General features: G+C 39.6%; 1 protein-coding gene and 1 long non-coding RNA gene across 5 annotated transcripts in view; one reads left to right on the top strand and one right to left on the bottom strand.

Annotated features, from left to right (window-relative positions):
• LOC117216199 overlaps window positions 1–15,407 on the top strand; it is a 171,744-nt gene that overhangs the window by 36,285 nt on the left and 120,052 nt on the right. For all 4 annotated transcript variants that reach the window (XM_033462761.1, XM_033462759.1, XM_033462760.1 and 1 more), the window contains one exon: window positions 4,103–7,638. In XM_033462761.1, coding sequence (XP_033318652.1) covers window positions 4,103–7,638 — 3,536 coding nt within the window. The remainder of the gene's footprint in view (window positions 1–4,102; window positions 7,639–15,407) is intronic.
• LOC117216207 overlaps window positions 1–15,407 on the bottom strand; it is a 114,136-nt gene that overhangs the window by 59,386 nt on the left and 39,343 nt on the right. The window lies entirely within an intron of this gene.

Raw genomic sequence — 15,407 nt, 5'->3', positions numbered from 1 at the left:
AGAGCATCGAATGATTGCTTTTAGCATGCATTTTATGTGAACACGTAATGCAAAGAGAAAGATTAAATCAGACACGGACTATCTTTTATTTAAATATAAGAAGTTTGAAACTTTGCTCGTTTTGTTATATCATAGAAAATTTGACTAGATTCTCTAATCCTTTAATTTTCTGATTCTGTAATATCTTTTGCCTTCGAGCATGTCAAACAAATAATTAAGTAAGAATAAAAAATATTCTATTCGCGAATATCTAAAATAACACATTGTTTTGTTTAATACATACAGTTATTCATATTAACATTCGGACACTATACTATCTTTGTAATTATTGCTGTATGGGAATGATTTAGATATAATATTGTTTAATTTACAAAACGATAAACCATTCACTGTAAGTTGAAGATATATAAATAATTCCACTGTAACAATAACATTTAATTGTATAATACATTTTAAACATAAAATTGTCACATTAATGTTCTAGCTCTTGGGAAGCATTCGAACTGTAAAATAGATTTATATTGCTGCTATTATTATATTAGATTGCTATTGTCTGAAACCTAACGTGCTACGAAAATGACAGAATACCAGCGTTGATAAAAGTTATTTACCATAAAGGAAAGGATAAGAGTTATCGTGAAATTGCACGATTATTAATGATGAAGAAGAGCACAGTTGCAAATATTAAAAGATAAAAAGAAGAGGATCGTATCGAATTTAAGAAACAAAAAGGACCACCTGGAATTTTTAACGAAAGGAAGGGAAGATGAATAATACGGAGAGTTAAAGAAATCCACAATTGGCCTCAGAGAGTTGTCATGAAACTAGGAAAAAAGTCAGTGCTGAAACAGTACTAATAACGAGGCACAATGGGTTTAATGATCGAGTAGCAAGAAGAAATCCGTACATAGACGAAATAAAGAGGGAAAGAAGACTTGGCTTTCGCTGAAGAGTTCATTAAAAAATCTCAAAATTGGTGGAACGATGTTACACTCTCCGACAAAATATTGCATTTTTTATTCAGGTAGAAAAAGTATAATATGGCGGATTCAAAAATTTGAAACCTACCTTAGAACACAGAGAAGATTCTGTGATTGTATGGGGATGCATTTCGAGTATCGGTGTGAGTGAACTGACGTTTAGGTCTTTTAAAAAACGATTTGCTAAAAAGTACAAACAACATGGGAATACAAAGTATCCTCAAATTTTGTCAGGACAACGATCCAAAACGTAATGCGAGAATAGTACAGGAATATTTGTTATACAATCGTCCTAAAGTTGCACATCCACCTCCGCAATTTCCGAACTTGAACCCCATAGAAAATCTATGGGATCAATCAAATCAAAGAATCACAGAAACACCAATAAATTAAAAAGTTGAATTGCAAACGATGCAATGGGCAACTATTTCTTCAGAATATGTAAAGAAAATTAGTTTTAATGTAAAATATTAATATCGCAATCTTTCATAAATTTTATGCATAAAATATTTACTTTCCATAAAGTGTCCGAACATTAATATGACGTGAAAATATGACAACATTTTGTTCAAAATGCATTATACAATTAAATGTTACTGTTAGAATGGAGTTGTTTATATATTTTCAATGTACAATAAATAGTTTGTCTTTCTATAAAATAAACACTATAATATCTAAATCACTCGCTCTTACACATAGCAATAATTATAAAGATAGTATATTGTCCGAATATTAATGTAACTGTATGTTAAACTTAGAATGTGGTTTTGTTCAACTGATTTCCTGTTTTCTGCCGGCAATTGCTGTTAGTTGAAACAGCAGGTTTAGAGGCGCACGTTGAAAAGGTCAAATTGCGTATTACGTCCGTGTACGAGTGGTTGAATTTTAAATTGAACCACGATTTCCATTATCTGTCGTAAAAAGTCGGATAGCGAAAGTCGAACGTCGTAATCTACCAACTATACAACTAACTAAAGCTTCAGTTTATCTAGGGAACAAGTTGATGTAAATCAAATAACGGTTAGAAATCTAAGAATTATTATATTCGTTTACATTACTTTAACTTCAAAAAATACCCCAATATAATATACGTACTTTTTAATATTCTAACGTTAGACATTTAATTTCACTTTTCTGCATTTACATGCTTGAATTAAAATAAGACAGTAAAATCAAAATACATTTGAAAGTGAAATCACAATTTTATATCCGTAAACAATTTTTCATACAAATTTTACCATAAAATTGAAACAAGAAATCAAGCACATCAATGACAATTCCATCGTAGTTTTCTGAAATTGAAAAGTTTTTCGACAAGAGACAGTCAAGATTGTGTCGATCATAATCCAAAAACTGGACTAGTGTTAAACAAATATAAAAAAATGATCTTCTCTCCTCTTGGACGAACAAACTGCCCAAACAACCTTTTGAGCACACCGTTTTATGAATATCAAACGAGACCTATTAAGATCTCGTATCTCTATAAAAATAAATACATACATCGATAAATAAAAGTAAAGAAAGCTGAATAACCATAATACATATTTCAAGCCTACTAAATGACCGTGTAAAAAGTTTCAAAGACTTCATCGATCGAGCAGTTTTCCATAGAAAAGACCTGTCAGGCAAGGCAGTTTCACTTTCCACGAATGAGTTCGATTGTGGAGCGAGGTTCTAACAACCGATCCGCGTATGGAATTTACAGCTATGGTGCTGTCGATTACGCTCGATTACACGGCAATTAAACAGTGCCTGATCGTTGTACAACATTTATTTATTTCGGTTTAACAATCGATTGCGCGGACAAATGGGAGGCGAGGATAGACGACGTTTCTTGTCGCTGATGAATTAGAAAGATGACAAGGGCGATGTTCCCCTCCTTTCTTCTTCCATGCCCTTAGTTCGTATCCGACTTGCTCTAGTAGCAACTAGCACCTGATTAAACTTGGTGATTAACCGCTAACGACCAGACCGGTCTGCTTAACATAAATCGCTAATTTACAAATCCAATAATGCTCCTGACTGCTCGTGGAATAATCCATTATTCGCGATAGAGTCCACCGCCCCATTCCCTTGGTTACTAATGAACGTCGTTTTCGAGCGATTGACGTCACCCAATTAAAATTCTGCGATCCGGGCTTCCTTCGTTAAGCTGTGGCTCAAACTTCTCAAACGTCTTTTGGTTTCTTATTAGAGAAAAATTCGCTTAAAACCGCGACCAAAGCGAAAAATGTTTCGTGGTCTGCTGATATTTTCCTAATAATTTTAGTGACTGTAATGCACCGCGCGAGTGTGACTTGTTAGAAAGCGAATTATTAATTACGCACTGTCGAAATAAGTCACGATAATCCTTTTTTCGTAATAAACGAATTAGACCAAAATTTAGGATACGTTGCTGGCGATTTTTTAATAGAACGATTGTGTCAGAGTTATCTAGTAATCGTTAAACGAATGATAATTAGTCCGTTTGATCGCTGGCGCGACTATAATCGCGCGGCAATTAGGATGATGCGGAGTCGGAAATTACTGGCGCGTCTTTGTAAAAATGACAGCTAATGCTTGAACGATTTACCGCGAAGGTTAATACGAGAAGGAATTAACAGAGAGGAACTATGAAGGAACACATTAGTTTCTCGGTGTTGCTTAAGCCTTAATTTGTTATTCCCCACTTTTAATAATCTGCGAGAAACTTTCCTCTTAACGTCCTAATGCAGAAGGGATTAAGCTCTGCTGGCACGAGTCGCGAAAGCTTATAGTTTAATGTTAATGACTTAACGAGATTATTACGAAACTTTAACCATTATTTAAAGAGATAAACGTGTAGTTACGCTACACGTAAAATATGTAAAGTATTACGTACGACGAGAACAAAAATATTACTTAACCTTAACATCAAACATGCAAATATCTTGAAAATAATCTATTTTTCCCTGTTGATCGGGTGTTTAGAAAAATTCCTTAATTATACTAAATAGTAATAACGTCTAACAAAAATATTTGTACTACTAACCCAAATTACAAATTCATCGATTCCACTTTCTCCTACGTCCATCCTTAAACTTATCACAATCTCCCGGGAAAGAATCCCTCGTTAACCCCCTTTCTGAATGGAATTGTTGCAGGACGTGGAGCACCCCGCGTGACCGCGGCTCTGGCAGGAGATGGCGAAGGCCGGTTGATCGCCACCCCGGTCCACAAGGAGAGCATAGCGTCGAGGAGCAAGGAAGACCTAGCACAGGAGGCGGCGCTGGTGCTTCAGCAGGTAGGCAGCCTTCACTGCGTTGCCCACGACAACAGACGATTGCCAGGTCGATTTAGCACACTTCCGGCGCGGCGTAACAAGAAGAGGCCGGAACTGCCACTCGATGTAAGACGCAGGAGCGTAGAACTTGGCGCCACCAGCAGCGCAGACCTCGTCGAGACACCGAGGCTGAAGAAGAAGGCATTGGAGAGAAGCGCCAGCGATGCGAGCGCGAAAAAGCTAAGAGGTCCCCTGGCGAGGTTCTTCTCCCCGAAGTTAGAAAGAAAACGGAAACCGGTCGGGCGCAGCGTCAGCGACGCCGCCAGCTCGTTGAGATCGCATCGCAAGAGGAGCGGCAGCGAGAGCGAGGGATCGCATCTCGGCAGTAGTCGCGTGAGAAAACAGTTGTCCCCAATAATCGAAGCTTCGCCGCACGTCGATCAGCAACCGTTTCATTTCGGTAAAGTAGCAACAGCGGAGAACGGTGAAAGTAGCAGCAGACCCGAGGCGAAGAAGTCTAAGCAGGAGGAATCCGATGCGAAGAAAGTGACGGAACGGACAGAAACGATCGAAACGAGAGAAAGGATCGAAGAAACGGAGGTGAGCGTCGGAAAGCCACCGATATCGCCTAGGAGAGAGAACAAGGGAACCGTGAGACGCATACCTATCGAACTAGAGGTAGACGATAAGAAGAGCAAAGAGGAAACAACGGAAAGAAAAGAAGAGAAGGCAACAGGCCGGACCCCTTCACCGGTGGTAAACGACACCGGGGTCGACGAAGTGGACAAGGTCGGTACAAGTAGCATGCTGCACAGCAGCCGATACGATCTGCAGCAACGAACCGGCGAAGAGTCGACGATACACAAGATGATTCACCGATTATCCAGCGACCGGTCGCCGCCACCTCAGCTAACTAAAACGATGGTCTCACCAGGCCCGGGATTCGGTCACAATAACAACCGACCGTTTTCTTATACCAGACCGAACGAGTCCTGCAGTTCGCCGCCTCCGCAGACCAACGTGATTTACGCTCAGGTGCAGACCGACAAGAAAAAAGCGCAAAGAAGTCACTCGGACAGCGACGAAGGGCTTGGTCTCGAGAGGAAAGACTCTTCGCGCGAGAACAGTCCCGCGGAGAAGGATTACCGCAGGACGGATTACTCGTACAGCGACTTACGACGTAATAACGAGATCAACACGTTTAAATCGAGATACGAGGAGGACAGAAAGAACAGCAGTACTCATTTTTCTAGCCACTACGGAGGCACGCAGGATTACGCTAGCAGAAACGTAGACACAAAACGACGTCATGAATTTGACGACATCGACAGACGTCTATACGACAAGCCCGAAAAATACACGTCCACCGTGTTCGTTGACACGTCTGGCAGAGGCAGAGCCGATGGTACGGACGCCAGACAACGAGACGGTAACGAATTCTCCGCCAGACAAACCCAAAGCGGAATATCGAACAAGACGTCCGAACTGAGCGCTAGACGCGACCTTCTCGAATCTAGAATCAAGTCGAGGCTGCTCGCCGACGAAATGTTCGCCGCGAAGAACAGCGCGAACGTGCCGATCAAAAAATCCGAGCACGAGATCATCGACAAGCCGATCGTCCCGTCACCGGTCACTCCCAACCGTGTCGCCTCGCCGAAACGCTACATGGATACGTACATCACGGAAACGCGCACCAACAGCAACGGAGAGAAGTACATATTCGAGAAGGAGATTCACGAAGACAACGGTAAGGTGTACGGTTATGAAAAGAAGATCACCAACAAGATCCCATCGGATGGTTACATCGATAGCAAACCGAGAGACGGATACACGGTTGAAACGAGGACAGACAAGTACGGAGACAAGTATATCGTAGAGACGCGAACGCACGAGGGTTACGCGGACGATTTCAAGCCATTCCTCAGTGACAGGAGTAGAACCAGCCCGGAGGAACGGTACGAAGCGCCCAGAAACTCAAGCAGCCCTTACAAATCATCCAACTTGCGCCCGGAGGAGAACACCATTCCTCGTCACTTCCGAACCGAGCCGAGGGAGAATAATGTCCTTTCCTCGCCCATAATCGCCAAGAAGTTCACCACGACTGAAAGGAAATTCTCCAAGAGCGACGATTTCTTGGACAGAGACGTTCGACCGAGGGACTGCTACTTGCCCAAGAAGAAGAACTTCGAATCCATCCGCGGCATGAGCAAGTCCACGCAGCGTCTGGACGAAGTGGGCGAGAATTCGCGAGTGAGAGCGTTAAGGAGCGAATACACGACCAGGTCGCACGAGAATCTGACCAGTCATGCCGACTATGTGAACGCCAGAGACGTGCGCCGACCACTTTTAGAGAGTCCCACGATGAATGACCGCAAAGAAAGATCCCCGTTTACGAAACAACACCTGGATAGTCTGCGCGAAGGTCCAAACGACGACTACGACACCGATATATCCCAGATGACCAGTAGCCAATTGGAGTCCAAGTACTATAAAGAAACTCGTACGACTCAACGGTACACCAGCAGCAAACACCCGATTCACGATGATTACGACAGTTCTCCGCCGCGAATACGCACCGATCGCGGAGGTTACAACTCCAGCAGATACGATTCCGACACTACGGCCAGAGATTCGATTCGCTGCGAGACTCGATACGACGAGACATCGCGAACTTTGAGGAAGGAGCATCGAAAGTTGGACGAGGATCCAAAGAAACCTCTCAGAAGGTCGCGCAATCGGCTGGATTATTTCGACGACTCCGACGCCAGGGAGAGTCCACGAGTAAAGGCAACAGTTGGAAGGTTGGAGACGTTCGATGAAAGTCCCACCAGGCCTCCCAGGGTCTATCACGATGGTAGCAAGTCTAGGCACACCAGACAAGAGACCAGAACGCATACGGAGCGTCGACATCGCGAGACTCGGCTCAGTGACTCCGATCGAAAGGATCGCTTGGCGGATTCCGGGATCGAGAACGATTACAGGCGCGACTCACAGGAGGTCGACCGAAGGGAACAAATCGAGTCGGAGGACGAAGGTTTCGTTACAAGGCAATTTATCAAACACGAGAGACGGCATACCGATAGAAACATGAATCTGACGCCGAACGAGCAACGGAAGTACGATAAATATATGAACGACATGTCGAAGTCGCCGCCAGTGACCGCGAAACCACCGACCGGCGCGGATAAGAAGTACGAGAAGAAGGCGGCGAAGAAGAGTGGCACGATGAGCAAGGTGAAACAGCTGTTTAGCAAGAAGGAGAAAAAGGCGAAGGAGGAGAAGAACAAGAAGAACGCGAGGAGCAACAGCAGCGGCGCTCTTACCGACGATGAGGTGACGATCAGGTACAGAGAGTACCGGGGCGATCAGCTAAGGAGCGCGAAAAGCGCGCGGGACTTGGGTAGCGACATCAATCAGGTAAGATTTCTCCTTTAAAATTAAAACAAAATGTTGTCGTGCGAATTGTTGTTATATACACTTGTACCATTTGAATAACATTTTAGGAAAATAGTGAGTTGATTTCAAATGGAGATGATTTCAAATTCTTTTGGTATTTCCCTTTATGTTAATATCTTAGATATTTGTTGGATTGGGTACTGTTTTATAAAGATACAAATTTTGGAACTTTTATTGGTTTTGTTATAAGCATGAAGCAGGAAGATGTAGGATTAAAAGTCTTTAATTTTAGGCCGAACTTCTTAACGTGTGAATATTCTCCCGATTCAGGAGCTCAAAGCATTTAAATTCCTTTATTATCAGCTTTTCTTCTAATATACATATACATACATATATAATTATATATAAATAAAAAAATATATATTAATATATATTATATAAAAGTATATATATCATATATATTAATTATATTATAATAATAAATCATATATAATTAATTATATATAATATATGTGTTTGTATATGTATATTAAAAGAAAGACTTATAGTAAAGAAATGTAAACGTTTTATATATTTACATATACATATACATATACATATACATACATAGATATATTTATATAAAAGGTTCAATCTTATTTTTATTTTATAATTATAATATTCGAAGAGTACATACATGTAAATCTAAAATATCGTAGTTTAGATTTGTTAAAATCAATTGCAAAAATCCAATTCAATCAAAATCAATTAAATTCAATTACAATGCTCATGTATGTTACGGACATACGCATTAAACTTTGACGTATTTCACACGTTTTTGATAACGTTTTGGGAATAAAGATTATGGGAACTTTTTTCTTTATACAACGTTAAGTTTTAAGTATATAAAGTGCCTTTATAATATTATTGCAATTTCTCTAAGTAAATTTAATTTTGACTTGAATTTATACTGAATTAAATAAGTAATTTTTTACTTTACTGAGAATATCATACGTTTTACATACAACTATAACATTCAGAAACTAAAAGTGTATGATTATTTTCCTGTAACATTTTTAAATGCCTTATATCCGTTGACTAATTAGATTAATTAGAAGCAGAATCAATAAAATTTCTGTTGAATTTGACAGCAAATTTGAGTTATAAAATTCGAAATTCTCCTTCAACAATCCCTCACACTTCCTTATTACACGACTCGAAATATAAACGATGAAATCTTAATTGCCACTGGTGAAGCGATTCAGGCACAAAATATGCCTAGTTGGATACATAGTAGCCGATGAAGCTATCTTTATATTACATTTTAAAAGACAGAAATCACCGTACGCGGGATAAGATGGATATCCCGGGACAGTCGTATAAAGTGTGGCTTTATAAGGTTCTTTTACAACCATGATCTTCGCGCTTATCCGATCGTCGTGGATCACCGCGAACGGTTCCCTTACGATCGTTCTAACGCGACTTCCGCAATAACACGTAGAATGACTGCGCTGTTCAGAGTCGTATCTTTGACGCGCCTTTAAAATTTTAACATCAGGTGTATAAACGCTACGTTCTCTCAAAGATGCACACGTGGACGATTAACTAAGTTTCTAAAATGTTATTGGCACGTGTATGTACGTTCTGAAGTACGTAGCCGGCATTCGTATCCTCTAAATCGGATAAAGCTAATAAAATTATATAACTTGCAAAATGCAAAACGTGTGCTTTGATAACGCCTACAGAAGTACGTGAAAATAACGTACACGGCAAAGAGAGAGGCAACTAGGTTTGTACTTCTTAATTTCAAAAATTAAGATTTATGAACTTAGAGGACACAGCTATATCTATTCAAATATCTAATAGATTACCAGTATCTTACACGTACCTCTAAAAATTCGAGTTCTTCTCTCAACATACTTCATCAGAAATTCTCGAACGCCACTATTTCTAATCCGCCTTTATTGACGTTCTACATCACAAAATACTTCTTAATCATCAACGACATGGCCATAAATTACGAAGCAATTCCATTCGGTGCCTTCATCACGATTCGATTCACACAGCAATGGGCTTCGATACTTTTCGCACGTTTCATCTTCAAGTATGCTGACGCGGGCGTTGTTCCAAACAAACGCGAGACCCTTAGAAACCGGAAGCTCCCTATAATTGGAATCTCATACCGTTCTCGAGCGCACGCTTGCGTCACGCCTAACTGTACACCATACGGTGGAGACCATCCGCACCGGTGGATGCTATTCAAGAGGCTCACGTTCCCGCCTACGCCATAGAAATGTTTTTCGGAGTTATTCGTCGTCACGTTTGCGATATAGAAACTATTGCGACCTTCCACGTGTTCCCATCGCTTTCTCGTACGATTTGCCGAACCTCATAGATTAAACAGCTTATGAAAGTAAATAAATTTTGGACAATGGAGAAAGATTTCTGTGTATCATACTAAACTTGTGTTCTGTAGATTATCGTTGAACCTGTTGTATTTTTCTGTAGTTGGAAGGTTTTTCAAATTAGTGGTACTACCCGTGCAGCTTAATTCTTAAAATTAAAATACACAGAAGTCGTAGTTGATAGGCAATCATTAATTGTAAATTAGTTATAATCGAGATAAAATTCCCCTTGCGATTTATAACACATTTTTAAGTTGCATTGCACAAGTAATATATTTGATCAGTATAAATGTTTCCGTTTGCAACACTTTCTTTCATCCTACCAGATAACCAACGAGTAATTTGTCTTATTTTCTGCATTTTCCATTAATACAGTGATTGCGGAATATTTCCCAAAAATATTATATCGATATTTCTAAAATTGATAGTAGAAATACTTCCGTACAGATTTAAAGTATTAATAAGTAGAATGCGTACGTTATGGCTAGACTTCGTCTCTCAAATATATGAAGTAATCAAACGATACAAATCGAATAATTCATACGTTGAAATACATACATGTTCACCAATCCTCTGTTCAACCATAACTTCCGATCTAGACAATAATAGTAGTCGTCTGATTTATTTCGATCGATCCAATGATTCATCTACCTTGTTCTTATCTCTGCTATTTGTTGAATGAATCTTGTTAAATCGGATAGTATTGAAGAAAATATCGTTATGGAACATGGAAAGCAAGTGATGTTAGGTCATTTTATCGATATCGAAGCAGCTGAACGTATGCTGTCTGGAAGCGGCTAATTACTTGTTACCAACCTGTTCTCGGCTAACGTTGCGTCACGAGATCGCTTAGGCGACTACGTTGGAAACGTGAATACATACGCGGCTTAAATCGCGCCTAAGCTATACCATTATTCGATCGATTCCGTAATACTGAAACACGTGAATGATATTTCTAACGTTACGGCGTATAATTACTATGCTATAAAGATATTTATGACCTCCAACGAAGTACCCGATGAAATCTTATTACAGGTGCATACGTGACCTAGTATCGTGTAACATTTATGCTACTCCATCAGTAAATTGATTGCAAATTGATCTGCAAATATTCGTAACTGTGATATTTAATTCGAACGAAATTGATTAATTCTCCTAGACGCCTGCAACATCGTTTCTTGCGTAACGATGTGGCATTATGAAATCTTGCCCGAAGTGGGTACGTGATATAATATCACTTAACATTTCTAATATCCAATGAATAAGTTAATACCGAAAGGTCCGAAGATGCATATAATTCTAGAATATTTAGTCTGAATGAGATTCTGATGAGCGCTTAACCGAAGCTGAATTTGATTTATTATACTCTGATATTTATAATGAGCCTGCATTATGTATATGTGTGTGTGTACATATCTATGTAAGATTACTTGGGATATCGTGTGTTGCGTGGGAAACTTATTATGCATCCACGCGTAACTTCAAAGTGCAGAAATGCATAGAATGCATATAATGTAAACAAAAATATATAAAATATCGGAGATATAGCACCTGTTATGACATTTAATAGGTAAAACAATTGTTTACTTAAATTCCATTTTTCAAATTATATGCTTAAGAACACGAACTTGCGAAAGTGTCTACGCATAATCGTGTCAAATTTCCTACATGCTACACACGACGCATACACGATCAATTTATTATTATTAAAATATCTACAAATTAGCCAATAACTGGCAGACATTCGATTTGATTAATGTATAATGCGAACTATTTGTAAGATGATACACGATGAAGTTGTATAACGAAACTTAAGCAAACATGTTACGGGTTTAGATCGTAACGGAGCTTTCTCAATGTTCAACCACTTGTACGAAGAATAATGATATAGCGTTGAAACGATCATCGATATAAAAGTCCGGTTGCATTCTCTCGGAAAGTGTGGCCGCGCCGAAGATTTATCGGACGTAACATTTAACCCATATGATAAATAATTCTCCGTTTATGACCGTGCCGGGAACATTCGTCTTCTAGATGGAAGTTTGTCCTTCTTGTTGCACCACGGTACTCTCCCGTTAGCCGAGGATGAAGGTTCATCAAGGTCGTATAACTTGACACATACAGGTGGGATGGGTTGCCACAAGTTGACAGCTGGCATATCTCCACGCGAAGGGAAATTATTCGTATTTATTACCACGTATTAAGGAAATTATAGTTACATCGTCATCTTCCGTCATCCTTCTTCCATTCTTGCTTTCCTCTTTGCATGGATAATTTATTACGTTACCGTTTAGAACATTTATAATCTAATATTTTTAGAACATGTTATATTTCCAATATTCTTGCGAATATTTGTTTACTTTTCTTTTAGCCAGAGTTTTATTTTCACGAGTCTCATTACCATTTTTATACGACGAAACTTGAAAATAATTTTATAATATTCTAGAATAATATTCTCTGACCTACAGCACGGTATAACACAACTATCTCTTAACGGATAAAATCCATTCGCTTTACACAAGCCTCTCTTACAACGCGAAGAACTTCAGACCGGCCTCGATTAATTCTATCATACATCAATTACAATCACCAATAACATCCTCTATAAAACCACGAACCATTGGTGCAATCGCTTGTCCATAAACCCGTCGATCGAATTATCCGATCGATCAGAGGTGTCTGTACACCTCGCTAGGATAATTATTTCCACGCGTCGAACAGACCAATGTTATATTCGACCTCTTCGACGAATCGCTATCGAGCCCTAAGTGTATTTCGCAAACCAGGATACTCTATCGACTTGTTCTCGGTTAAAAAGATTAATGGACGTAATATGGCCATGCTGGAGTCGAGGTCGAGGAAAAAAAGGTGAGAAGGTAACAATGGTGTACGCAGTGAAAGAGTGCGGCAAAATCCATTTGCATGGTCCCACGGTGGAAACGGAACGCTTGCGAAACGGTTGTTGTCGTAAAAGGTTCCGTGATCGGAACAGGTGGTTCTGCGGCGAATCAGAGCCGTAACGAAATTTCCTATGGTCCGCGTAGCTGGCAATTAATGATCTTGTTTCACCGTCCACCGATCAGACCAGCCTTGAGATTTTTATCTTCCTTCGTTCGACCCTCGTAATGCGTTTTTCATGTTACGTCGTATAATTTAGTCCGGTCTCTTCTCACCGTACCTTTTATTAGGCATTGTATCGAGCTCGTGGTTGTAATTGCATTGCGTAACGGTTAATTACGCGCAGATACCGCGAGATTTTATTAGGAACGTTTATGGAAAATGGTTCGTGGAAAATCCGTTTCCTCAGGGCGATAATGGCTCCCGCTGCGGACCTCGATAACACCTTACAAGCTGTTTGTAAACCGTGATAAAGCGAGTTTATATTACGATCCTCGCTCGTAAACTGAATTTTGTTTTACGGCGAAATTAACGACTCGGCCGTACGATTAACCACGGAATCTTATTAATCGTGCGAGAGAGTTGGTTTTGTCTGTTTTATCCGTCGTGTGTAAGCCACAACATAAACTGGTTGTCTACGATTAGGAATGCCATTCTTGTTGTTTCACTTTCTGTGTTTCGTGCGTGCTGAGATTAGTTGAAATTGATAAACGGAACGTTTATCCGGTCGCGTTCGCTTGTTCGGTGGGTAAGGTATAATTGCACCAGTTTCTTATCTTTCTCGTTTTTCTAAATATGCAAAGCTCTCTTATTTACCTGTTTTTATGACTTTAAACTGATAAACAGTATTACGCGAAGAATCCGAAACTTACTAAATTTGTAGAGTTGTAGTTTTCTTTAAAATTCAAGAATTCTCTATTCTTTACTTTCAACGTTCTCAAATTCCTAATTCTCTACTTCTTTACACTTTCTTACTTTTAACATTCTTCAACTATTGGGTTGACAACTAAGTGATTACGGATGTTGTCATTAGGTGGTATCGACAAAATCCGCTATCACTCGGTTGCCAACACAATAGCAACCCGTTACATTTAAAATTCCCAAATCCACGAACCTCAAGATCCACGTTATTGCGATTCTAAAACCCAAGAATTTCTGCCTAATTTTAACCTTCTACATCGAAATCTTTCATCTCTTACTTTCCAATTTCTTATTTCTTTAGCCTTCAACGTTCTATTGTACATTCTACGCCTCTAAATTGACATATCACAATGCTGCAATCTAGAAAATCCTGTAGGCAGTAATCAGAAGGAATAGTCGACCAAGCCGGTGGTCTGCTTGGAAGGTTTCTGCCCCAACGGCGCGCACCCCAGCAGGTGACTGCGTATCTCGCGCGCGACGAATTGATCAAGTAGAGCTTAAGTTTAATGCGACTGTCTGTGGCAGTAAGCCGCGAGCAATACCGGTGGAATGGCGCATTGCCTTCCTGCGGGACACCCACGCACGCACACGCGTGCCAGCCAATAATATCTCGACCAATCCACGCCTAGGTGTGAAACATTCGCGTTACGTTTATCTGCTCATCGCGAAACAGACGCAAGCCTGTTTTGGCAATATTCGAACGAGGGAAAAATAAACTTGTCGAAAGGGATGTATTAAGACATTTATAGTTAGTTATTCGCGCGAATTTTTCTATACTTGTAGGAAATTTAAAGGTGCAAAAATGCACAGCCTACGTACAATATACAATAATGTAGAATATAGAGGATGGTGAATCGATCATTATGAAATTTGAGCTGGTTCTGACGATTTAACAAAATAATTCATTGGTAGGTTTTGAGAAATGATATAACTTTTGTTTGATACTTGCTTCGTTTCATACTTATTCGAACGATTACTCTTTGTATTTTCTGCCGTTTGTGATTTATTAAAGTGGTGATTTTTCAAACAATAGCGGAAAATTGCGTCAAAATCGGTATGCGCTAGCCACAGAAATCCTGGATGAAACTGTTTAGCATTTGTAATGTTTCAAAAGCAATCAAAATTCGGGCTATGAAAATTTGCGGCGAAAAAAGAAGCGTTTATAATACTTTTATGTCTACTCTTTTTATTCTTTCTCTTATTTTCTACTTTTTATCTTGCTCTTTTTATGTAAATCAGTGATCTCGAGATCGATATTTTCTCACGTGTTATCACATTCTCGTTCATTATGCTAAATATCCAATTATTTCACCTATACAAAGCATCTGATAAAACCCACGTAAAATGTTACTATATGTTTATGAAAATATGTCAGAAGATGTAGAAAGGTTCTGACATTTACGCGACATTTGCATTTTTTAAAGTTCATCTCGCTTCGTGTCCACCTTGACGAACCAATAAAACTCACGCCGTATCGCGATACATATTAACCTTTCGAGCGGACAGTCGACCGAGGAAAGGAGATCCCTCCATTCGATAGCTGGAAATACATCCGCGCGCTAGCTAGCTGCTCCGTGTCGATGAATC

This window comes from Bombus bifarius, unplaced genomic scaffold (genome assembly GCF_011952205.1).
Source record: "Bombus bifarius isolate JDL3187 unplaced genomic scaffold, Bbif_JDL3187 scf7180000010252, whole genome shotgun sequence".
In the NCBI taxonomy this organism is placed as follows: Eukaryota; Metazoa; Arthropoda; class Insecta; order Hymenoptera; family Apidae; genus Bombus; species Bombus bifarius.
Note: the sequence above shows the minus strand (reverse complement) of the source record. Positions and strands in the feature narration are given on the sequence as shown.